At 34.6% G+C, this 26,500-nt stretch overlaps 1 protein-coding gene across 1 annotated transcript in view; it reads right to left on the bottom strand.

Annotated features, from left to right (window-relative positions):
• Positions 1 to 26,500, bottom strand: part of LOC144964703 (uncharacterized) — a gene marked incomplete in the record, with an annotated part of 278,871 nt that overhangs the window by 110,274 nt on the left and 142,097 nt on the right. The window contains 10 exon segments of the mRNA XM_078899236.1: positions 5,124 to 5,168; positions 7,109 to 7,145; positions 8,136 to 8,280; positions 9,085 to 9,242; positions 12,217 to 12,455; positions 13,272 to 13,405; positions 16,156 to 16,306; positions 17,260 to 17,359; positions 22,193 to 22,283; positions 25,282 to 25,364. Of these exon segments, the coding sequence (XP_078755362.1) occupies positions 5,124 to 5,168; positions 7,109 to 7,145; positions 8,136 to 8,280; positions 9,085 to 9,242; positions 12,217 to 12,455; positions 13,272 to 13,405; positions 16,156 to 16,306; positions 17,260 to 17,359; positions 22,193 to 22,283; positions 25,282 to 25,364 (1,183 nt within the window).

The raw sequence follows: 26,500 nt of genomic DNA, 5'->3' as shown, positions 1-26,500 counted from the left end.
TCGTATATTATACGTGTCTGTGTGCGCGCGCGTGTGTGTATGTGCGCTGCATGCTTTTTTTAAAACGATTATTTTATTTTTTATTTTGGGTAGGGGCATAATATACATGTTGCTTACAGGACAAGTTACCAGGTGCCCGGCAGTGCCGGCAGCAAAGCCAGCTATTTCGTATAAGCTTGTAATCTATTTAAATCGTTTATCAAATCCTAAATAATTGGCAGCAAGAAAATGTCATGCATGTGAAATATAGTTAACAAAGCCGTGAAGATTTGACATTCAAGCAATAAACCAAATAGATAATACATAAAATGGATTTTCTTAAATAGAATTAACTTTTAAAAAACTAAAACATTTTTTTAAAATAAGAGAGAGAGAGAGAGATAGAGAGAGAGAGAGAGAGAGAGAGAGAGAGAGAGAGAGAGAGAGAGAGAGAGAGAGAGAGAGAGAGACTATTATTTTCAATTCATTCACAATTAGAGCAACCCTTTTGAAGATAGTCAAAGAAGGATAATGCTCTGACGTTGAGAAGGATATACATCAATTTTCCCTCTGATCTACTTAAACGAAAAACGCGGATAATGGGGACTATATATGGGATAAGGGTTATTCCCAACTAAATGGATTCCGTAGTTACATCTGATATACATAACAAGCTATAAGAAATAAACATAATATAGTTTTTGTGTTGTTCGCTTTTTAAATTTGTTTGTTCGTTTGTTTGGTTTATTTTTTATTTTCTTTCACTTCATTTTTTTTCTATTCCAAGTTTCTTTTTCTTTCTTTTGTTTTCTTTTTTTTTTTTTGGGCGGAGGGGTATAATTATTTTATATGACCTTATAAATATCAAACACATTAGTAACTTCTAATAGCTTTGTGATTTGATATTACTAAATGATAAAATAAACCAATACATTAAGTGCCTGTCATTGGACCATAGAGTTTATCTCCTCCATGCATTGGACTAAAATAACAAAAAATGACAGGGTGCTGCTGATAGGCGGCTGGTGGCTGAGATGATGTCGTAAGCTGGTATCATGCTCTTGTGTGCATTTGTTGGAAGCGAACCATCTCGGTTGGAAGGCATACAAAATGAATGAAGCAGCGATCAAGCTTGAACCTCATTATCTTTTATATATATGGGAGTATAGAGTAACGTGTTGTACTCTTGTTATGGTGATAGTGGGATATGGTATGTTATAGAATGAATAAATATAACACCACATAGTTCTATATAGATAAAAGTATTAGAATGATATGATTACATAATACGTGAATGAATGATTGAGTAAGACTGAGAGAGAGAGAGAGAGAGAGAGAGAGAGAGAGAGAGAGAGAGAGAGAGAGAGAGGGGGGGGGGGGGAGAGAGGAAAGTTCTAAATACCATCGCAAACTGAGTGAACTGACTTTGAGAAGTCCCAGGTTTGAGAGTTTTCGTCAAGATGAGGGTCATTTAAGTCGATCGATATTTGAAGGACGAGTTTTCTGGCCAAATTGTAAATCCATGTTTTACCAGAGTAGAGCAGTTAACTGGTTAAAGGAAGCTCGTTAAACTTTTTGGGGCAAAACATAGAAGCGTCAGCGGGGGAGGGGGGGGGGGGGGGGGGGGGATAAAACTAGAAGTTTGAAAACTATTCAGCAAGTTTAGGTAGTTATGAATCATTATGACAGACGCCATCATGCCGATGACTAACACTGTACTGGTTATCAACCACACAATGACACAATCACAAGTCAAATGACAGTGCATACAATAATAGTTTGTACAAGTTGATGTGTTAAAGCAAAAAACGATAACATGTAACGCTTTATTTGCATTTCCATTATCATCCTACTACAGCTGTCCACTGATTTTTTAATCAATTTTTTTCTTTAACCCTTTTACAGCCGGGCAAAATATCTTTCCAATTATAATTTCTCTTCCATTATAATGATTAATAATGCTCTGACTGCAAGTAAATCCACAATTTCCTATCAAAAATAGATAAATAATTATTTTAATGTGTAGACGTCTACATCAAAAAGGTGTGCATTGAAAAGGTGAAATTATGGAGTGAAAAAAGGAGGCATAAAAAGTTTTGTCGATGAATTTGCGAGAAGAAGAAGAAGAAGAAGAAGAAGAAGAAGAAGAGACGACGACCACGATGACGATGATGATGATGATGATGATGATGATGATGATGATGATGATGATGATGATGATGATGATGATGATGATGATTGTGGTGGTGGAAGTGGTGGTAATGATGCGTGAAAAAGTGAAAACGGAAAAGGGAAAAATCAAGGATGTCCCAACAACGCCTTGGTCTAAGTCATTGAATTAACTAAAATCTATATGATACACATTCACCAATAACATTACAATACCCAGGTATATTTTAACTAAGATAGTTTTAGCTAATTTAATGGCATGAAAGATAAACGAAAAGCTAGACCCGTACAGTATTTGAAAGAAGGTAAACTACAAGTATAGAGTGATGAAACGAAGTGCTATCTTTAAAAATAATGTTAAAGATGGAACGAAGTTGACATCACTCAGCTCTCTTGTTTCTAGACAGCCATTATATATGATTAGTACTCACTTAATTATATCAATCAAACTATTTATAAACGCTCAAGGTTATACATAGTTTTGTGTGTTGATACGTTATACCCGGCTGGCGGAATTACGAGTATTTTACCTAAAAGCAATGCATCAATAAAAGAATCCAGCCAGTCTCGTAGCTAAGCTAAGCACAGAGAAAATGGAGACATCAGGGAATAGACGGAGGCATTTGCTGGTCTACCAGAACCTCTCCTATCAATTGTCAAAAGATGGAAGCTTTCATGGTTAGGCCATATTACCCTGCCATGATGGGGCTAAGCAAGTACATAATAAATTTAAAAACTGGGGAGCAAGCACTGGTGTAAGATGGGAATCTGAAAAAGTGTGTATGAAACAGTGCCGGACAAAGCAAGAAGGAAAAATACAAGAAAAAAAAAACATCCTAAAAATCAGTCTTACTCGACTGGGAATCCAACTTCAGACCTCCTGATTACCTCTCAGACGTGCTTTCATTTACCTTTACCTTTACCGATGTTCCATGTCGGACACGACGTTGGAGATCATGGTTCGCCAGCTCTCTCTCTCTCTCATCTGCGAGTTTCGCACATTGATTTATGGGGCTTCCTACGTACGCTGCGACATTTCCAAGCCAGCTTGTCCTTCTTCGTCCTCGACCACGTTTGCCTTCTATCTTTCCCTCTGCAATGGTCTTCTGTAGTGAGTCGTGCCTTCTGATGTGGCCGCAATATCGGGTTATCCTCTTTCTAATAGTTGAAATGATCGTTGTTGATGTTATTCTTAAAGTTTGGAGTACTTGATGATTTGTTTTCTTTTCCTTCCAGGATACCCTTGCAATTCTTCTATAGGTCCACATCTCAAATGCTCTGAGTTTCTTTTCTAGTGTCTTTGTCAGAGACCATGTTTCACATCCATTACAGTGCTTTCATTACACCACAGAGATTATCTGATAGTTGGGACGATATTAATGCCTATATTCTTCACAAGGGTAATCAGGAGGTGTGAGGTTCGGTCCCCGGTTGAGGAAGACTGATTTTTTATTTTTGGGAAGGTTTTTTTTTCTTGTATTTTACTTTCTGGCTTTAACTGGAATTCTTTCAAACACACTTTTTCCAGGACTTTATCAAGTCCATACTACAAGGTTCGGTCATGGGACAAAGAAGGAGAGTCCGGCCAAAGAAGATATGGATTGACAACATCAAGGAATCGAGAAGACTGCCATCGCATGAACTGAGAGAGAAAATCGAGGATAGACCAGCATGCAGATGAATCATTATGTCTCCTGCATCCATCAATACATTTCTCAAGATAACTACTCCCTATTCGTGGGACTGAATAACTGAGTGAAGTGAAAATTAAAATGTAAAGTGTCGTCTATGAGGTCTTGGAAAACATCATTGTGATATTTTCCAATTGTAATGGAAATTTGAAAAAGGGAAGATTGTAATTAGATATTATGAAGATAGAAGGAAACTGGAGACGGCAGATGGAGAAACTTGATTGTATGTTGACACAGAAAGGTATAGATAAATATAAACGTAAATAAAGAAGAAAAGAAAAAAGAAACACCTAACTCAGCCCTCTAGTTTTGTTCGCTGTAAATAAATATAGAAGTAAAAATGAAATAAATTTATGTGGCACATATAAGTTGATTCACCATGTTCAATGCGCTTCGCAAATATCATATTTATTCCTCACAGTAGGTGATAAAGAATCAAATATCCAATTCATACATATCAAGTTAGACCTTATATTGTGCTATTAAAATAACCGTAACTGATTAAGCATGAAACTTATTCTCTGATCAAATTATCATAAAATATTTAAATGGCCAACTTGTTTTTGTAAAACTTCAAAAAAATTAATGTGGAGTATTTATTTTTTCAATCATTGCCATAAATATATCTCGCAATTACGATCAATGGAAGTGAAAAATAAATAAATAAATAAATAATTGAACACAAAAATAATATTGGTTAGAAAATGTTTTTAAAAAATAGCGAGAAATTATTTAAAGAATATAACAACTTGCTTTTACAAGCAAAATAGAAACTTTATACAACGAGAATACATGGAATAATATCTTATTAAGGAACCCAAATTGCCTAGTTATTTAAATTAATAGAAAATGAATAATAATTGATATAGGTTTTAATAATTATTATTTTAAGGTCCTTTCTCACGTTATGTAAGCACCAGCACGAAAAGCAAACCAAGAAATTGAGTTTAAAGAGAATGAGTCGAAATACGTTTCTGAATTGCCATCAAACAGATTAACGAGAAAGCGACACAAGTTTTCTGATTAAAATGTTTAAAATTGCCTCCTTTGTTATTGTTACACATCTAGTTTGGTAGTGAGTAAAACAACCACATTGAACGTCTAATAAAGGATTAATATTTCACATAACACACTGACTAATGGTGTGTATTGTTATAATAAGAAAAAAAAAACAATAGATACATAATACAGTAATAAATGGCGTGTAGTGTGCAGTAATAGTAGTAGTAGCAGAGATAAAAACCAATAATATACGAATTATACGGTCCAAGGGAAATAACTCACTCATAATCCTGGGCAAAGGAGAGGAGCAAATCTTTCTCAGGCCGGCTGAAAACAAGATCCCTTAGGTATTAGGACCATATTTGCTATAGAATATTTATATAATTTAAAAACGATTTTAAAAAGTAAATCAACTTCAAAGAATAAAATTTGCCGGATACAAAGCATTGTTCATCTAGCATTAGAAAAGTCTATGAAAGTGTAAAAAATAAATAAACAAAAAAAAATAAAAATAAAATATATTGGTTAGGATGTGGTATAAAAAATGGTGAGAAATGATTTAAAGATGATTAAAAAAACTTGCTATTACAAGCAAAATAGAATTTTAAAAAGTTTTATATAAAGCTTATTGAGTGTTCTGGAGCAATAAACAAAACAAAAACTAAGACAAAGAAGTTTCTATTCTCCACAACAATTTTATACAAAGTCCGGAGTCTTTCTATTATTATAACCCCCCTTCCTCCTCCCCCAACAGCAACAAAAAAAAAATTACACTAAAGCTGTTTCATCACTGAATAGCATTTCTTTCTTTTTTTTTTTTTTGGGGGGGGGGGGGGGGGGGGGGGGGGGGGGGGCTGAAATAAATATTGTGAATATACTGGATATATTTTCATTTGTAGTAGATCTTTTAATAATAAATTCAAGTTCATTTCTTCTCCTTATTTATTTTTTTTTTGGGGGGGGGGGGGGGGGGGGGGGGGGAGGTGAGAGGAGTATGTAAAATGTGTATATATTTAAAAGTCTGATAACTGAACGCAGGTTATGGTTATGTTCAAATAAGTCTCACCAGTCCATTCACTTTTGCCACAGGAAGAGTCAGAGTTTTACAAGTATTTGTATTTGTATTTTTGGAAATAAAAACACTACCATGGCAGTTGGAGAATTTCAAATGAGAAAATATTTATAGTGATTTACCTTTTTTTTTTATAATACTAACTTTATGGTAATAAATTAAAATGTACATTGATGCCGGTTGAGCCACCCGTTGTTTCGTAGGTTTAATTTTAAAAATCATTTATATAATGTTGTCATTTGAAATGATTAGCTATCTCCGACTGGTGTTGTATCCAGTTTATCATTGTTGTAATGGAGAATAGTTTTAGTTTGCATTGGTTTGAGACATTTTCAATAAGGCAGAGAAATTGTTACGTCACACCTTCTATTCCGGTTCCAAACTCTTTGAAAGTGTGTATTGAACGTAACCAATCCTTCGGAGGATTAATAATGAATAAGATATTGAATCATGAGGTGGCATAACTATTTTAGTAGCAGAATGCATGGGTAGATTTATTAGGATTACGATATGTAAAAGAACGAGAATGGATGATCTTTATTGACAACCAGCACAGATCTTGCCTAGAAAACAAAATGCCATCACTCTGAACACAGAAAATCAATTACACAAGATATGTATCTCAGTCTTGTGGATCAGTGGTTTTACACTTCCAATGAGTTTGGAATCAGTATTTTGACATCACACCTTTGTTCCCTATTCCAATCCAGGGGGACCATGATACGTTTGGGTTATCAGACTTTTAAAGAAGCACACAGAAGATTATAGGATACGATAATTGTAGTTTCATTTTATAGCTTAAGTTTTGTCATAATTTTATACTCCCCCCTTTGTTTTTTTTATTGATGTCATGTAATTTATTTATTCATTTATTCCATTATCTATCTCTATCAATTTATTCTTTGGTTGATTGTCCTGTACACCTACCCTTCCATATCGAATCCATGACAGAGATTTTCTAAGCTAGAACATTGAATCTATCTACTAACGTGACATTGCGTGAGGGTTTGCCATCTGGAATAGCCAATCCGACATAGAAAACATAGGCACATTAATGGCTGGACTATAGAAAAGGGTATATATATAGATATATATATATATATATATATATATATATATATAAATATATATATATATATATATATATATATATATATATATATATATATATATATATATATATATAACTACTTACTGTTTTCCTTCAGATCTTCCGCCGTATGCAGATTCTCCTGCAGATATGAAATAAGACAAATCCATTTTTAACAGGTTCACATATTGAGTCATCCTTTAAAAAAAAAAAATACAAAATGATACATAAAGAAAAAAAAATTGAGCTTTTCTACAGAGCAGTATCCACTAAATGTGCTCAAAGCGCTTTACAAAGGGTCACTGACCAACAGCAACACGAAACATGTAGAACAAGACATGATGCCTGTTAGGCAATATTACAATTTTTTTTTCCAACAGAGATAAAGCTGTTAACCATCTGATAAACATTTTACACCTGAGTAGGGTGAGAGAAAGTGAGTAAAGAGCCTTTTCCAAGGACTTAACTATGCACTGAGTGAGGCTCGAACCCAGGACCTTCCGATCCGAAAGTGAGTGCCATACCAATAGACCATATAGCAGCACAAATCCTTCATAATTACATTTTATAATTCATCATTTTTTTAAACCTCAAGAATGAGAAACATCCAAATTTCACGGTCATTATGTTAGTTTCTTTTTTTTTTTAAATATGTATTGATCCAGTTTTTAAATTTGTTATTTTAATTTTTAATTTTACAAAACCTATTCATTTGTCTATTTTCATAATGACATACTTATAATTTTATGTGTATGGCTCCATACTTAATCTATATAGATACTGACCTTAAAATAATATAAAGTCTGCAGTTATAGCTTTATTTTAATATTGAAATATCAAAAATAAATGGAGAAAATATTTTAATAAATAATTTATAAATAATTTCAAAAGCATTAGAATCGATGCAACATAATTTATTGATTAAGTGAACAATAATCCAGAAATAGAAATAAATAATTATAAATTAACGGAGCTTCCAAACAATGAAAGACGCACGCTAAATGTGATCACGTGATCGCATTGCGTCCTCCGAATGGCTCCATTCGGCATTAAAGTAGACGGAATAATTCAGTTTGAAAATAAAAGCAATTAATGAGTAGAATAAGTGGGTTTTCCTCACTGAATTCCTCACCTCCAGCTTTAGTGGCCTGTGGAATGGACGGAGTAGACAACGACTTGGTGATGGATGCCTGGGGGACCCCAAGGCCTGTCTGACTCTCCTCAAAGGTGTGTCGTTTTGCCAAGGGGTGCAATCCAGGTGGGGAGATGGCAGATGTCTGAGGAACCAGAGGAGTTAAAAAAATGTTTAATGTTATTATTGTTATTATTATTACCATCAACATCATCATCATAATCATCATCATTGTTGTCAATGTCATAACACTATCCCTGTCATGACTATAATTATCATCATCATCTTACTTAACTTATCTTAAGCCTTCAACCTCAGCTGGAAAATAGGTCAACAAGGTGCTCCGCCATTTAACTCTATCTTGGGCTATTTTCTCCACTTGCTTCCACATGTATCCGCCTCTCCTTGCTTCCTCCACCGTGCTACATGGCCAACTTTACTGGTTACCATGATACGTTTATTATGGGCCTTTGCTTATACAAAGTAAGGTTCCCACAAAAACATTAGGAGAAAAACAAAAGAAAATGGCATCTCATGCTTTGGAAAGATTATATCAAATCAATCATTTTCTATCGCCCGACTAATCTTTTAAGTTCCTACAGTCCAATGAGTAAATACAATGGTAAAAGTCTAAAATGACAGCAAGAAGTTCCAAACATTCTGCTGGAATATTCACTAACCCTGTTTGTAGTAGATCACAAATGGGAAACGGTTTTTTAACAAGTGAAAAGATCAAAATCCATGAAGTTTGACTCACACTCTTTGTAGTAACTAATCACGAATGGTTAAAACAAATTTAAAAGAAAAGTTCTAAGAGCCAGTTTCACTACTTGAGCATCCTTTCACTCTGTCTGAAGAAGATCAACGAAAAACTATATCCAAATAATGGTAAACGTAAAAGAGAAGAAAACTTTCAAAAGCTAGTTTCTTTTCTGGAACATTCACTCACCCTGTTTGTAGTAGATGATGTCAGATCCGACATGGATTTGGCATTGCCAGGAGACACACCCAAACCTCCCCCTCCTCCTTCTCCTCCATCGTCATCACTACCAAAACTACCACCACATTTAATCTTAGTGTAGGGGATTGCATCTGATATGTCTCGTCCTGTTAAAGAAATTTGAAGTTTCATATAATGTAAATGTAACTATTCACAGAGAGAGAAAAATGGTTTCATTTTAGCACAATATCCACTACATGAGCTCAAAATGCTTTTCAAGGTTCCCAAGCCAACAGCAACATTTTAAAATGTAGAACGGGCAAGATACAATTAAGGCAATGTGAAAACTTTTTTTTAGAAAGAAACATTTTGTTAAAGGTACTTGTTTTACACTTTATTAGGATGAGAAAATGTGAGTAAAGAGCCTTATTCCAAGGACTCCACTTTACGCTGCCCATATCGGGACTCAAACCATGAACCTACAGGTTAGAGACCAAGTACAATACCACAAGACCACACAGCCGCACAAAGAAAAAGAAAGATGTGGGAATGTAAGAAAAGGTAGTTTCAATACAAAGTTTAAACTCACCATTGAAAGATCCAACAATCAGAAATTGTACCATGACTTGATTTAATCTACCTGACAACCATCAAACAATATCTTATATTTAAAACTTCCAAAAATTTTCTGTCCTTACATTGATTTCACCACAAACAGACAGAGGCACACATAAAGATCGATAGAGGTTCACTATGACCCACTTTTAAAAAAAGAGTAATGGGCAACCCTCAAATACGTCTGGCTGTTGGCACAGAAGAAACTCAAATAAAGCCCCCATTTCCACCCCCTCTCAACTCTCAACTCCCTGTGCGTGAATTTTAATCTGTCTGTCTCTCTCCCTCATTCCCCCTATATATATATATATATATATATTATATATATATATATATATATATATATATATATATATATATATATATATATATATATATATATATATATATATCGCTCTCTCTCTCTCTCTCTCTCTCTCTCTCTCTCTCTCTCTCTCTCTCTCTCTCTCTCTCTCTCACTATCCGTTTCTCTCTGTTTGTTTGTTTGTTTATACATGATTTTAGGAAGAAAGAAAAATACAGAGACATCGCGTAAACGAAAGATAGGCTTTCAAAAAAGAATTTTTGAAAAAAAAGAAAGTAACATACAGTAGGACAAAATAATGAATAACAACACATTTGATAAACCAATAGACAAACAAAAGAAATTGTTTGACATTACTTCTGATAAAAACGTACGTTTTTTGCTATTGCCTGTGTATTTGTTTTGTTTTTTAAATTCACTTTTTTTTTCCTTTTTTTTTTTATAAGCAGGGCAAAGTGAGGGGGGTGTTGGAGTGTAAGGTAGTCACATATTTGACCATGTCAAGCACAAGACAGGGTTTAAAAAAAAAACAAAACAAAAAAAAAAAAAAAAAAAAGCGACCTACTATTGGCCTTGACCAAATAGATTCTGATGGGAGTTAGACTAATTTTCTATGTAAATGTCTCATCCCAACCACACCCCACTTCACCCAGTTCCTTCCTTCCACGTCAAATTTTAACAAAGATCTCTCAGCCCTGTGTCACAGCTCATGTGTACAAACAGGAAAAGAGAAGAATACAAAGATCAAATAAGACAGGTGTCTGAAACTGAAAGAAAAATAAAGAATAGAATCTAATCCATAACACTGGGTCCTAGTGGATTCTGGGTAAACAAAAGGACAGGATGAGTTGCTGCCCTTGAACACGTCTGAAGGATTTGTCACTGTTATTACCTCCCTTGTCGCGCAAGCTCTATTTTTTTTTTTCTGATACCTCTTTCACTTAGTCACACGATTAAAAATAAAAATAAAAGCAGCCACCAAAAAACCTCATCCTTGAACCAAAATTGTTTTGATGATTAAGTGCTGCTCAGGTAGGAATATTTTTAATCCACTCCAAACCAAAACAAATATGAACAGAGTCTTAACACAATAAACATGTTTAAAAATCGGACAACCTCAAAAGCAGTTAAAAATAGTAAAGAATGTGTTTAACTTGGCCGTGAAGAAATCGTATCCTTAAATATTGTGAAGAAACCACCCTGGAATGTTCTAAAAATAGATCTATCCTATTTGCTTTGAATGAAATCGATGCTATTTCTTTCATAACAAGCGGCCAACAGCAACATTGCTGAATCAACAATACTTTAGATTGATTACACTTACTTATAATAAAATAATTTTCCTCTAAACTTTCAGTACAATTTTCCTCTTATATAAAAAAACAACAAAAAAAAAAACAAAAAAAAAAAAACAATAAACAAATTGATTGAGAGCTCAATGTGATTTTTAAAAATTCAAAATTGCAATACAAGTCTCAGGTGTGAGATTTTTTTAAAAGTGGGCGGTGGGGAGTTTTATTAATTGACCTATAGCTGAAGTAAACGTTTTTTCTGGCCAAAATGAAAAAAAGTGTACGGCAGACAAGTTGAGGACATTTCTGGTTGTTCCATTTATCAACAGCATGGATCTACAATGAATTTGGTAGAAACTTGGATGGTGGGTGTAGAAAATACAGTGAACTTAACAACCATTTCTGTTTAATAAGCTCAGTGCTTGAGTAGAATGTCATTTTTAGCCATTTTTCCCAACCATGTTCTGTTTATCGTACAACCAACCTGCAGGAAATAAGCCTATGAGCAATATTGAGACTTTTAAAGACGCCTTTTGTAGAATTTAAAAAGCACTTCGAAAACTTAGGTCATACCAGTGGCTCCCTTGTCATCGTAGCAAGTAAAGAGCAAACTAAGTTTAATTAGAAACCATTGTGCATACTCCTCAAACAAGAGGTATATTTATAAAATCCTAAAATGCATGACAATTTATGAAATATACCAAAAATAAAAGGCCTTGCAGCTTAATCTATGCAGTTTTTAAAAATAATTTGTTTGAAATCAAAGATGAAAAACTAAAATTAAATTCACAACTAGATATTAAAGAACTGTGAGACTCATCATTCCCCAGGAAATCTTGGAAATCAATGAGGACGAAAGCTGAAATTGTGAGGGACTCCAATACAATAGCGCAATTTGCTCAACTATTAGCAGTCATAATAATGACAAACCTGTAGGACTGGATCTGTCAGAATCAGCAGGGGACAATTGTCCTGCTTCCATTTCTGGTCCCAAGAGATCAGAAGGCAGACTGGGCGTGGTGAATAGGGACTTTCCTTTCTGGCGTGGTTCTTCCATAGACCAAGCCTGTTTATCCTGAAGCTGGTTGCCTCTTTTCCCAAATCCCATGTACGACGACTCTTCTTCTTCGTCTCCGTCCTCTTCTGCGTCAAGACTGGTCAAACTCAAGCTGTGAAGAAATGAATGAAAGAAACTTTTTGATTGTTCAATAAAATTGGGTCAATTTGAGTAAAGATTATATCAAAAGGCTAAGAAAGAATGTATGTTGGATTGATAAAGGGATGGATGAATTGATGGATGCGAGAGATGGATGGGGAGATGGGTGGATGGTGGGATGGTGTGGATGTCCTAGTCCTAGTCCCAGGTGAGAAATGAACTTTAACAATTGCCATTAGAACTAGAGTCGATTTACATATTAGTTTTTGTTATTCTAATCAATGCTTCAAGGACAAAGATGACAAGGAATTTTTTTTTTAAGGGGGAAGGGAGGGGGGGGGGGGGGGGGGGGGTCTCAAGTGATATTGAGGTCAAACTTGTTCTGTTTGAATGTGAACCAGGTGCTCTGCCAACAAAACTACAGGATTTTTGGGCGCTAATTGGAAAGTCTTTTTAATGCATGAATGAATTAAAACTATTGTTGAGTGACAACCTTGAATGGAATTAATAATGAAGGATTGAAAGCGAAAAACAAACAAACAAGATGGAAGAATGGAGGGAGAGACAGAAAATAAAAATGAAATGAATGTGAGGAAACAGAAGAATATGTCCACAGACATAAAGAGATATATTCCCCTATCTGCTCAGATTTTACAGGAAGTAAATTTGTCATTTTAACCGTTTTTGTTTTTGGCTAAAGGAGGGTCTTCAGCCAAACCAAAAACGTTCCATATTCTGTTCCTTTTTTTTTAAGATGTTAAACTAATTTTTGTTCAAGACTAGTGGGAAAAAAAGACATGATTGAGTTGCAACTCAAATAAGTAATGACCTTTTGCCTGTCATAGCCAGCATGCGTACTCGAGTTGTCTGGTCACTTCTGTCCACGGGAAAGGCTGACTCTGTCACACCTCCCGAACTGTTGACATTCCAGGATCCTCGTCTGGGTTTGAGAAGTAAATCCACCTGCATGGTGAAATATCAAAGGGAGGTAACTGTTTTAATATGTTAAAAAAAAAAAAAAAAAGCAAGAATATTAATGTTATTCTCATGTTGCTAATACCAAAATGTCTTTGTTTTGTTTTACAGTTTCACTGCTTTAACCTCCTGTCAAAGCTACGTGTAAGAAGTATTGACCTTTGTTTTTCTTTGGTTATTAATTATGCTTGAAAAACTTTACAGTTAATTCAGACTATGTTCAGACTATCTCATCGTCTTCCTTGTTTTGTGGTACTGATAATATATAAAAGTATCCCAATAAAAAGAAAGCCAAAAGACAAAAACAACAAGGTCACAATATATAGACTGTTTAGTCAAGCACAGCGGTAACCATTTTACTGTACTATTAATCAGTTAACTACTGTACTCTGAAAAGCCTGAAAAGTCCCTAGTTTGATTTGTTTGTTTGTTTGTTGCTTTAGGTCTCTTCCAACACAATTGAGGTTATATGAGAGACCGCTGAAACAAAAAAAACAAGCAATCTAACACTAACAAAAATAGTACAAATGTAAATCAAAATCATAACCTAAAGATATCATAAGCTAAATTATAAATAACCAAGAACAAACAGGCAAAAGATTTACAGAAAAAAAATATCCCCTGTCAAAAATACAATCACAAACCAAAGAAGCAGGATAGGCTAGTAAAGAGAAGAAGAAACGACATCACTATCGGATCGTACACCCATGCGAACATCATAGGTATACGATTCAAGGGTGATGCTCCCATCCAACCACCCGCTCCCTAGTTTGAGATTTTTTGTCAAGATGAGGGTCGTTTAAATCAATCGATATTTAAAGGACGAGTTTTCTGGCCAAAATTTTAAAATACGTGTCCTGGGAGTACAGCAGTTAACTGGTTAAACTTATTATCATTGCCATAATAGAAAATCCAGTGTATGTACCTCCTTTTTGATTTACAATTATTTTCCACTGCTAACACTGTACATGGACTAAACTGTTTGACATCTTTATGATGTCAAACAATTTAGTCTATGCACAGTGTTATCAGTGGAAACAACATGCATTTCAGGGGGGGGGGGGGGGGGGGGGGGGGGGGGTTGTGTGCAAGAGCTGTATATTAGATAAGATTAAATTTATCAATAATTTGTCGGAGAGTGTGTTTTGAATGACTATCCTTTCTCTGTTTTCAGTCAAATAAGCAAAGTGCAGAGTTTGTAAGTTTTGTTTGTTTGTTTTTTTCTCAAAAAGTTTTTAATGGTGCTTGCTACACTTACATGTTAGGACCAATGAAAATAGCACTGATGAGCGAAATTGTGGAAATCAAATGCCATGTTAAGAATTCATTTTTGGCAAATGTTGAAATTCAATTATGTACAGGCTAGTTTCATTTTTGCTCCAACCTTGTCATTTTCACAGGCAGAGCAGTGATATATTGTAATATCATTACAAGTCATGCTTCTTTAATGAATCTCAATATAAAAAAGTAATTTTAAAACCTGTGTCGCATCATTGTTACTGCTCGCTTAGTGAAAACGACCAGCTTTATAAATTAACCAGATAAATAGTAGACCATTAAATGATTAAGCTGATCATGTCAATCAAGATAAAATGTTTATAATTACTCCTGGGGGTCGCACTAGTTTAACTTGCACAGAGTGCAATACAAACAAAATATAGGGAGTTCCTGTTTCAGTCAAAGTTTCCTTTGTTTTATCTTTGCTTTTGAAAGAAAAATAAATCTCTGTCCAGCCTCTAAGAAGCTGGATCTATTAGTAGGCATCCTTCCGTCTCAAGAAACGATGGTTTGCGCCCTGTGTGTATGACTTTATTGGATGACAATATTGGATCAATTAGATCAAGCAGAAAGTATTTTGCTTAAACAAAGATCCATATCCAAAAGAGTAAAAACATAGTCCCATTTTTGGAACTCTCTCCCATCACACGTTAGATGCTCGGATTCGTTGACAACTTTCAAATCTCGCTTAAAGTTTTATCTTTTTACGTCATCATGTTGCAATACTATTATCATATTTTGTTGTTGTTAACTTGAATTCGTATCACTTTTCCATCAAACTTGTCTTACTGTGACATAATGTTTTGTTTTATATCACTGTAAAGCGTTTAGAACCTGTGACAACGGGATAAAGCGCTATATAAATGCCATTTATTATTATTATTATTATTATTATTATTATTATTATTATTATTATTATTACATAGTTTATACAGGGCAGTGTGCATTCCTTATCCTCTTATTCCTCGTTTTCCCGGATTCCTTGTACAAATCTTAATATCTAAAAGTTATAAATGTTCATATTTTCTTTGTACACATTCCATGCACTCCTCCCCTTTTCATAGATTTTTCATCTTAAATATTTTGTCCGAATATACTGCACTGTATTTTTTTTTCTTTCTTTTGGTTAATAAAACCCTCTTTTGATGAAATTTAACCAAATCATAACAGCCCCACCCCCCATCCTCTCTCTCTCTCTCTCTCTCTCTCTCTCTCTCTCTCTCTCTCTCTCTCTCTCTCTCTCTCTCTCTCTCTCTCTCTCTCGCTCTCTCTCTCTCTCTCTCTCTCTCTCTCTCTCTCTCTCTCTCTCGCTCGCTCGCTCGCTCTCTCTCTCTCTCTCTCTCTCTTTCTCTCTCTCTCTCTGTCTCTCTCTCTCTTCTCCTGAAAATCTATTAACTAATTTTTAAAAAAGAAAAGAGTGGACAAGCAGCTAAAATCATGTCAAATGTCATCCATCATACCTTGCCACTGCCATCACCAGATGGTTTGGAGTTCACACCCGGAAAGTCCTTGGAACTGTCGACTGTGACCCCGTTGATACAGATACGAATGGCTTGGTCTACACTGTTGTCTGATGTGATGCCGGGAGGGTGGTGGGCTGCTAAATGGGAGCTGGTGGGAGATAGGAAACAATGGATTGAATATTTCAAAGGGGAAACCCGAAACGTCCATATCATCTGTCTTCGTTCAATTTTTAACAATTGTTATATATTTCTTTGAGCTTCAAGTAGCAACATTTCCATTACATAAAGTACACATCACCAGTTAGACATCTTTTTGTGCTGTCATTTGAACAATATTGGTTCAATAATCTAATGAGGTTATTACTCTTTTCTGAAAGGTAATGTGAGAAAAGAAAAAAGAAACCAAAAAAAAAAAAAAAAGGGGGGGGGGGGAGATTTTTACCGAGGTTACAGCACTGAAGCCAACTTTGCCATCCAACTATAATTTATCTTTTCTTAATAAATCAAATTCTTTATTTAAGTTGACAACATATGTCCTTTAAAAATAACAACAACAAAAACTTGAGCATTTATATAGCGCAATATCCACTTAATATGCTCAAAACGCTTTACAAGGGGCCCTAGCCAACAGCAAATGTTGGACAAGACATGGCGCCTGATAGGCGATATTACAATTATTTGGAACAAAGACAAACCTGTCAATGGTCAGGTACTCGTTTTACACCTGAGTATGGTGACAAAATATGAGTAAAGAGCCTTTTCCTAAGACTCAACAATGTGCCGCCCAGAGTGTGACTCAAACCCTGGACCCCCCGAACCGAAGGTGAGTGTCATACCAAAAGACCACATAGCCGCATCAGACAATAGTTATATTAACTATGGAACTAACCCATATTCTTTCTTTTTTTTTTTTTTTTTTTGCATGATACTATTTCCTTTCAAGGAATACATATTTTACACCCATTTCCTGCCACAATAATCTATATAATAGATTACATGAATGCATTATTTTCATGAACCAGAGAAATTCTAAAACAGTTTTGAAAACGATTAGATTGTGTGAAATAGGGGCTTGGATACAGTATGGTAACAATGACCTACCTGGAGGAGGTAGGGGAATATTGATCTCCCTGGTCTGTGTTGGAGGTATCGGCTGACGGGACGACCTCCTCAAGGAGGTCATGCATAGACTTGTGGTGGTCTGTGAAGAAAGAAAAAAAAAGTAAGTTTGGTAAAAGGGACATTTCTAACTCTTTGCAAATGGGATTATGGGCTTGAGAAAGGGTAGATGACTGCACAATCAAAAGATAATTAATGGATTTAACGTAACGCTTATATAGCTTTAAAGATAAATATTGCCGCTGGAAACTTGATGAAGTGAATGACAAAGAGGAGATAAAAAATTTTCTCCAGAAAAAAGAAAACCTGAAATGTCAGAGCTCCATACACCGAACCACTGCTTTGAGAAATCCAAAAGGTGACAATTAGGAGTTTGACATCAACATAAGGAATCAATTTGTCCAGGTTTTTTGTGAGTAGAAAGAAAGGTAGTCTCACCCTTGAACTATAATCCAACAACATAATATAACAGTAGGCTAAGCTACTGTGATGCCATCATGCTTTAGCCTTTGCCACGAGAGCTTTTCTAAATCTATATTCGTGACATACTAGACACCCCTGTGACTTGAATGCGGAATTTTCAGTTGTGAATGCGGAATTACGGAATGAGCGGTTGGTTTGCCAAATGATTCTACAAAAATGCCGAATAGTAGAGAGCTCAGGGAGATTTCGGAGCGGATCATTCAATCTACAGACACAAAATTGGAACCTAGACTTGCCTATTGAAAAATCTAAAAAGTTTTTTTGGGAGATAAAAACTGTAGTCGCTAAAGTTAACTTTACAAATTAACAATTTACCCTCACAAGGATTAACCTAAATAACACTTCACAATCCTTAAAATTATGCAGTCTGGCATCAACTAGCTATATCAATATTTTGCGGTTTGACCTGACTGAATCAATCCAATCAAGAAAAAAAACCTGGCACATTATACTAGAAACGTCACTTCTAAATAAAAAGGCTATTGTTGTCTATATCACTATTTTGTGATTTGAAAAGACAGAACCAACCAGGAAAAAACCTGGCGCATTAAACTAAAAACGTCACTCCCAATCGAAGTATCCTATACATCTACAACCACAGTCCAAATGGGGTGGGGAGGAATCTATGTCCAGGAGGAGCCAGCCCCCATATCCAAATAAAATGAATAACACCGTTTCATATACCTACATTTTTCATTGATCTATCTTACACCAGTGTCTGTTCCCTTATTTATCACTTTGATCTTTTCAAATTACTACTTGATACTACTTACATCTAGTATAGATGATAATCTTGTCAAATGAGATCCACATCTTATCATATTCCGGTATTTAACACTTGGAGAAAACGATAATGCTGTCACTTGTCATATCATAATAAATGAAAACGCCCTGACTGATAAGATTAAATGTAACTCTGTCTTGATTGCAAACTGAATTGGTCCATCCAGAGCGTGGATTTAATTTTTTAGAAAAAAATAAAACACAATTGTATTACTAATGTGACCACTTATCATAATTACTGACACCTCTATGACTTTCCGGAAAAAAAATCCGAACGTCACGATAAAATCTATCTAGTATCTGTATCAATCCAAAACGCTCGATTCACACTCCTATTTCTATATATCATATATATATATATATATATATATATATATATATATATATATATATATATATATATATTGTAACTTTAGAATTGATGCTGTATACGCCTAGTTCTTTTCGGTCACATATCCATTTCTGAATTTTTGAAAAAAAGAAATACTTCAATTTTCTGCCACCAAATACATTTTTTTTAATGATTAAAAAAAAAATCGAATATGGTCAATTTTGACTCCCTATAAATATCTATTAACTTTTTATAAATGTGAGATCTGTAATATTTTATTCACGGGCGGAGGGAGGGGGGGGGGGGGGGCACAATTTCAAATAGTTCAAATCAAACAACGTGAGCGAAATCGACATAATATTTGATGACTTAATATTTTCGTTACACTCTTTATAACTGGTCTGTTTTCACCACAGACATCAAGATAACAAGCGAACCTGCCAGGTCAAAATTGACGTACACTGACAAAACACATCGTTTAAAACTTGGCCTGTTTACTTTAACTTCCTGTAACTCTTTAAATAATCCGCCTGACTCAACGTGTACTATTTGCAAGTCTGATAACCCAAATAATTAGAGGCCCATTGTTGTAATTGAAATACTCTCAAAACCAACGCAAAATATTGTCCATTACAAAAGATGTTAAATCCAGCCCATAATAGCGTTCGATGATCAGACCTGGCACCATGGTCTGACTAAATCACAGACCATTGCTTTTGATGTTTCAGATAAAAAAAAAAAAAAAAATAAATAAATAAACTTAGTAGAGTTCAGATTGAATGCTTCATCTTGAAGGTCTCGCTTAATGTTGCTCCTCGTATCATATCAATAGGCTGTAATGACGCTTAACTTATATTTCTAAAAACCTCTGGAACTTCTTTGACGTCTCCTGTTAAAGACATGTTCGATATCTAAGGACGGATCGCCGTAATCTCTAAAGTGAAGTAAATGTTTGCCTACCCCCCCCCCCCCTCCATTTCCAAAAAATATAAGTAAATAATAAATAAATTAATTAATAAATAAATAACTACTACTACTACTACTACTACTACTACTACTACTACTACTACTACTACTACTACTACTACTACTACTACTACTAATATTAATAATAATAATAATAATATAATAATAATAATAATAATAATAATAATAATAATAATAATAATAATAATAATAATAATAATAATAATAATAATAACAATAATAATAATAATAATAATAATAATAATAATAATAATAATAATAATAATAATAATAATAATAATAATAATAATAATAATAATAATAATAATAATAATAATATTAATAATAATAATAATAATAATAATAATATTATTATTATTATTATTATTATTATTATTATTATTATTATTATTATTATTATTATTATTATTATTATTATTATCATTATTATATTATTATTATTATTATTATTATTATTATTATTATTATTATTATTATTATTATTATTATTACTATTATTATTATTATTATTATTATTATTATTATTATTATTATTATTATTATTATTATTATTATTATTATTATTATTATTATTATTATATCATTATTATTATTATTATATCAGGATGTTTCGTCGGTATGCAGCACAATTAGTCGAGTTGATAGAGCAAGAGATACTGATTCGGTGAGAAAATAGTTCCAAGCTTGTCAAGAAATCCACAAAAAGTACATAATAGACACAGACAAGTTTCTTCTACTCTCGAAAACGTAACAAAAATGATAGTTATTCCACTGGCTGAATATTTCCTCCGAAATCGAGTGTCCCGTGTCGTTGAATAAAAACAAAAGGGCTCTTTTTTCATCTCATCAATATCGCAAACGTTCTCTCTCTCTCTCTCTCTCTCTCTCTCTCTCTCTCTCTCTCTCTCTCTCTCTCTCTCTCTCTCTCTCTCTCTCTCTCTCTCATTTCCCCCTTCCCCCTTCTCTTTTTATTTTTCCCCCATATTTTAAGCACTATTTTTTATCATCCTTGTTAAATGCCACCCAATTTCATACAATGACCGCAAGCTCGTACGTACGTACAAATAAACAGAGCGGAAGGAGAGGTAGAGAGAAAGAAAGAAAGAAGAAAAAAAAATAGAGAGAGAGAGAGAGAGAGAGAGAGAGAGAGAGAGAGAGAGAGAGAGAGAGAGAGAGACCAAAGGTGCTACAACAATTAACAATACCACCGAGCACTCCCTCCTTCGTCCTCCACCACAAAACATCAGACAGTTAATGGAGGCAACATAGCTGTGGCTCTAGCAAAACGACATAGTTTTTTCTTTTTGGCCAAATTTATCTTGACTTGAAATTTCAATGGATTAAGATGACTAAAGAATTAAACCCAAGATTTTAGAAGGAAAAAAAGTTACATAATCTTTCTAAAAGTCTTGGGTAAAACATTTGTGACAAGTTGGGGATAATTTTCATCGATATTTGAAGTTTGTTTATCTTCTTTAAATAACAATACGTGTCATTTTAAAACAAATTTGGACAATTATTGTAAAAAATTATTTTTTAAATTTATTTTTTAATTTAAAAAAATAATTTTGGGGTTTTTTTTCTTTTCCTTTTGTTTTGTTTTTTTGGGGTTTTTTTTTTTTTTTGTTTTGTTTTGTTTTTTTTTGTCAGAGAACGGAACAATAAAATTTGAACCTGCATCAACCCAATCAACCAACACCTCACTGTGGTCAATTGGGTTCTTCCAAACACGCCACAGAGTATGAACACACACCAACCCAACCACAGTCAGCCAGACGGCAAAAATCAACATGCACTCTCCCACACCAGTTCAAGTTCAATCAATTCTAACACAAAGAGTTGTGTGTTCAAAGCGTTACTCCAATTAAAAGACAGAATTCAATGCCTGCAAGAGCTTTCAACATTCGAGAACAGTTTGAAAAAAAAAAAATTTAAATTTAAACAAAATAAAAGAGGCTATAATAATGATATTAATTAACAAATTAACCACTTTATTCTTTTGAGTCTATTCCGTTGGGGGAATAGAATAATCAAGGCGTGAGCGACAGTGCAGCACCGCAAAGAGAGATAATATAAAGTGATGGGACTAGCTCAGCGACACACCATGGCCGGCGGAGATCGAACTCAGTATCTTCCAGGTACGAAGAGAACTGCAATGTCACGCTGCCCCCTGCGCAACAACAACAACAACAACAATAACAACAACAATGACAACAACAAAAACATCAACAATCACGAAAACAACAAAATCGACAACAATAAAAACAACAATAAAAACAACAGCAAACGAAAAAAAAAGCAGTATCAATGCAACTGGAAAAAGTTCCTCACCGTTTTCTTCAACGGGAGATAGAATAGCTGGTGGGTCTTGTAGGGAGGGACACGAGGAACTGAAACGGGCAAAATGGCGTCGTCTCACATTCTGTAATGAGAGAGGAAAATACAAATAACAGTAAATTAAAAAAAGTAGTTTGATAAAACTCACGAGTATAACAGCTATTGATTAATGAGACATAGATCCTGAATTCGGAGTCCGATAGCTCAGGCATATTCAACACACAAGCTAAGACCGGTATCGATCATGTGTGCAGTCGAGGCTTTTTTATTCTTTTTTTTTTTTTAACTTTTTAAATGATCCCTCTGTCCATCCAACGGTTATTGAGTATCCGAGTCTATGAGGTCTGGAAAAAACGTATTTTGGAATTAAATAATGAGTTATCCAAAGAGTAACAAACGATTTTTGTTATTACATAAATCGGGATATCCTCCTTTTCCGTAAGCAATTTGGATCTGAATGACGATTTTGTAAAATTAAAATAAACTTGTTTAAGTCATGATATCACACTGACTTTTTAAATGTTTTTTTTTTTTGGGGAAGGGTGGGGGTAATTTAATTCGACTGATGTTTGTATTAAATATTGTGTGGCCGAAATTAAAATAAATACGTCTTTGGTCCGTCAGTGGTAGTGCTGAGTGGACCATATAACCAGGAAGAAATTCTCAAGTAACACAGGGATGAATCAGGTCTATTGTATTCTTTCTGATACTGAACCAACTGAGCTAACCAGTTCTTAATGTAAAATCAAAACAGGATATTTAATCGTCATAACATACACCTATTCTTGGTATTGCTATTCCTTAGAATGATAATACAGTTCTTCTGTACACTTGACTAAACGATTTTTGTTTTTCATTTCTGTCAAAAAAAAAAAAAAAAAATTAACTTTAAAAGTCGATAGATTAGTATGACCTCAACTTGTCAAAAAGTCTAAAATCTTAGATTAAAATTGCCACTTCTTTCCAAGAAGTCTCATGTTCAATACTTTTAGACAAGTTGGGGAGGGAGTGGGGGAGTCATCTTAATCAGAGACTATTTGAATTAGGTTTCAAGCCAAAATGAAAATAATGTGTATTGTCAGAATACGACTCTCTTTTCGTACAAATAAATTTGAATGGGAAGACAAATTACTGCTTATCAGCCGTCGACAATGGTTTTGAATAATCAAAGGTTTGTATTGATGACGAAGACCTAAAATCAACGTTCAAAGGATATGCTATTCCTCATTTTAAAAATGTTTTTGGTAAAAATAACCGATGTTACATTTTAGAATATGCACCCTTTTTAAAATTTCATTTTACATAATTCATTTCAAGATAAAAAGCGTTTACCAGAAATATTGTTTTTTAATAAGTGCAGGAAGAATCTTAGCTTGGACCTTTTATTTCAAGTGAAAGAAAGTGAACCTCTGAGTTTTGAAAAAGAAATAATATGGGAAAACCTACTAGTCCTTTATTGATCTTTGCGTTTAGGTATCCTTGAACGTATATTATTTGATTGATATAATTTAGTGAGAAGTAATCACCACAAAGGCTATCTAAAAACAATAACATACACTGGCTGAGTGACGTAATTTTCAGTCCTTCTATACCATCCATGCAGGTCTTATGACTGAGCGCGATAATGGGTTTGTTTGTTGTAACGGATGAATTTTTGCAACAACGGACCTATAACAATGTGGGTTACCAGATAAGTAAATAGTAGATACCAATCACTTTAAAATGAATTGATTTTACATTGGGGAGAAAGGACTTAAACATTTCAGTATAAAGGTGACCCCCACCCCTTCAAATTGCAAATCTTAAAAACCCGAATATTTGCATGACCATATTTTTCTATACGCATTTCAGCACCACCATTTTTACCTCACTGATTAATTCAGATTTTCTGTTATTGCCACATTCAGAACTAAAAGTTAAATTCAAACAATGTTATATATGACTTCAATTCTCAAATCGCGTTGTAAATAGTTTACATTGATTATTGTCACAAGCTCGCCACGCATGCTCTCTATGGACAATGCTTTATCAAATCCATTAGCAGACCAATCAGAACCGAGCATCCTAATAATATTAACCGAGTCGAGTAGAATAATGTGAGCAAAAGTCCTTAACCAAGGACACAACGCTGGGACCATAGTTTTGCAGAAATTGTCACCAATCTAGTCACCCAAAGCGCTAAACATCGCTTGACTTTGTTGAATGACGAGACATCATATCACTGAGTCACCGACACAATAAAATCATTTTAATATCATTCTCAGAATATTCAATCTATTCCCGGTCCACTCCCCTACTTCAAGCTTGATAACACTTATCTATAATTACACAATGATAAATTGGCAAATCCGTTTTGTCTCTATCAAACTAAAAGGCAAATGTTATTCGTTCTTATCTCCCTTGCATATTTTGTTTACATATAGCTTCCGGTTTGTCAGTGTTTACAAACATTGTAACCCTGATCTCATCGAGTTAAACTAAATACGAACGTGTCTGAAGCCGTGGATCGTAAAAGGAAAGGATTGAACAATAATGGGTGTATTATGTTATACTTCCTAAACGCAAACTAAAACAAAACAGGCCAAAAATAAAGTTTGAAAGAAAAAAATGTTTTTCAGACAAAGACGTCGTCGCTGTCGTCGTCGTCGTCCTCCTCCTCGTCATCCTCGTCGTCGTCGTCGTCGTCGTCCTTCTTCTTCTTCTTCTTCTTCTTCTTCTTCTTCTTCTTCTTCTTCTTCTTCTTGTTCTTCTTCTTCTTCTCCTCCTCCTCCTCCTCCTCCTCCTCCTCCTCCTCCTCCTCCTCCTCCTCCTCCTCCTCCTTCTTCTTCTTCTTCTTCTTCTTCTTTCTTCTTCTTCTTCTTCTTCTTCTTCTTCTTCTTCTTCTTCTTCTTCTTCTTCTTCTTCTTCTTCTTCTTCTTCTTCTTCTTCTCTCATCATCATCGTCGTCGTCGTCATCGTCATCATCAATCATCATCATCATCATCATCATCATCATCATCATCATCATCATCATCATCATAAGCAGCAGCAGCACCTACATACCACCACTACTACCACCGGTAGTATTGCAACAACTGCCTTACCTTCCGTTGTTGCTGTTGTCGATGCGCATCCCGCAATTCAAACAGTCCCTCACTCAACTCACGGACTCCGCTCAGGCTGCCCTCTGTGGAGAGGAAAGAATATTACCTATAATGTATTCAAATCAACATTATCACTAAACATAGGGGATAATCATTGTCTCCTTCTCCAATTGGATTCAATAGTCTGATGTCACGTCGCCCAACAACGGCGGCCACCGTGGTTCTAAACAAAGAAAATCGGTACTTTTTATTCTTCAAGCTGACTAGAACTTTTCACATGTCTTGTGATCAGAATGTGTAAAAAGTCAAAACATGATCAGATTTATAATGTTGTTTTGTTTTTTCCTCTGGATACGCTTTTATGCTCGTCGGAGAAATATTTCATAAGGGGGTCCGCCATTGTTCCGATAGTTTAGAGCCAGTTACGAAGTTACCATGCGTCATTACGAGGGAAATGACGCCATGACTGTTGAAGCGTATTCCTTCAGCCCCGCATTACAATTTTTAAAAAGTCTATCTAGAGCGTTTTACCCCGCGTATTATCAAAGTAGGCTCCGGCGCTTACGCATTTACGCAACCACAGCAAATTTTGATACTGCATTTCACGGCATCCGCTCTAAGCAGCGTCTAGTTGAGTCCTTCAAGTGTAAATTTCACTCAAAATCAGATTCTTTAAAAAGAAGTATATCATTTGAATGTTTTCAAAGATATCTTTTATTCAAAGATGACGAAATAGGAAAAGATTGAAGGGTAGAATAATTTTTTTAAAATACTCTTGCGTTTTGGAATTCGAACTTTGTTCCCAACGCGCACTCGCAAGCTCGTGCAGTGGTTGGGAACACGTCCGGTATTCCAAAAGAGTAAGAGTGTAAGAATCGTATATTAACAAATAAGCTGATGACATGCTATGCTTTACAAAATTCACTTCAGGCAAATAAAGAAAAGCAGGAATCACAAGGTAAAAAAAAAAAAAAGAAAAAAATTATTAAAAATAAAAATAGAACGAGACGCGGGTGAAAATAAACAAAAATACAGATGGCCCGTGTCTTGTGACTTGTAAATATTTCACGTTAGGAAAAGGGATACGGGATAAAATTACGCAGGTTTAATTATAACATATGCCGTACTCTGGAAGAAGAAAAAAACAAACATAATATTTAAAACCCGTTGGCCAGAAGAATCGTCCTCCAAATATCGATCGATTAAATGACCCTCATTC

The sequence above is a fragment of the Berghia stephanieae genome, chromosome 2 (assembly GCF_034508935.2).
Source record: "Berghia stephanieae isolate SIO BIC M18660-M18661 chromosome 2, UCSD_Bste_1.3, whole genome shotgun sequence".
Taxonomy (NCBI): domain Eukaryota; kingdom Metazoa; phylum Mollusca; class Gastropoda; order Nudibranchia; family Aeolidiidae; genus Berghia; species Berghia stephanieae.
The sequence above is the reverse complement of the archived record's forward strand: the minus strand, read 5'-3'. Positions and strand labels throughout refer to the sequence as shown.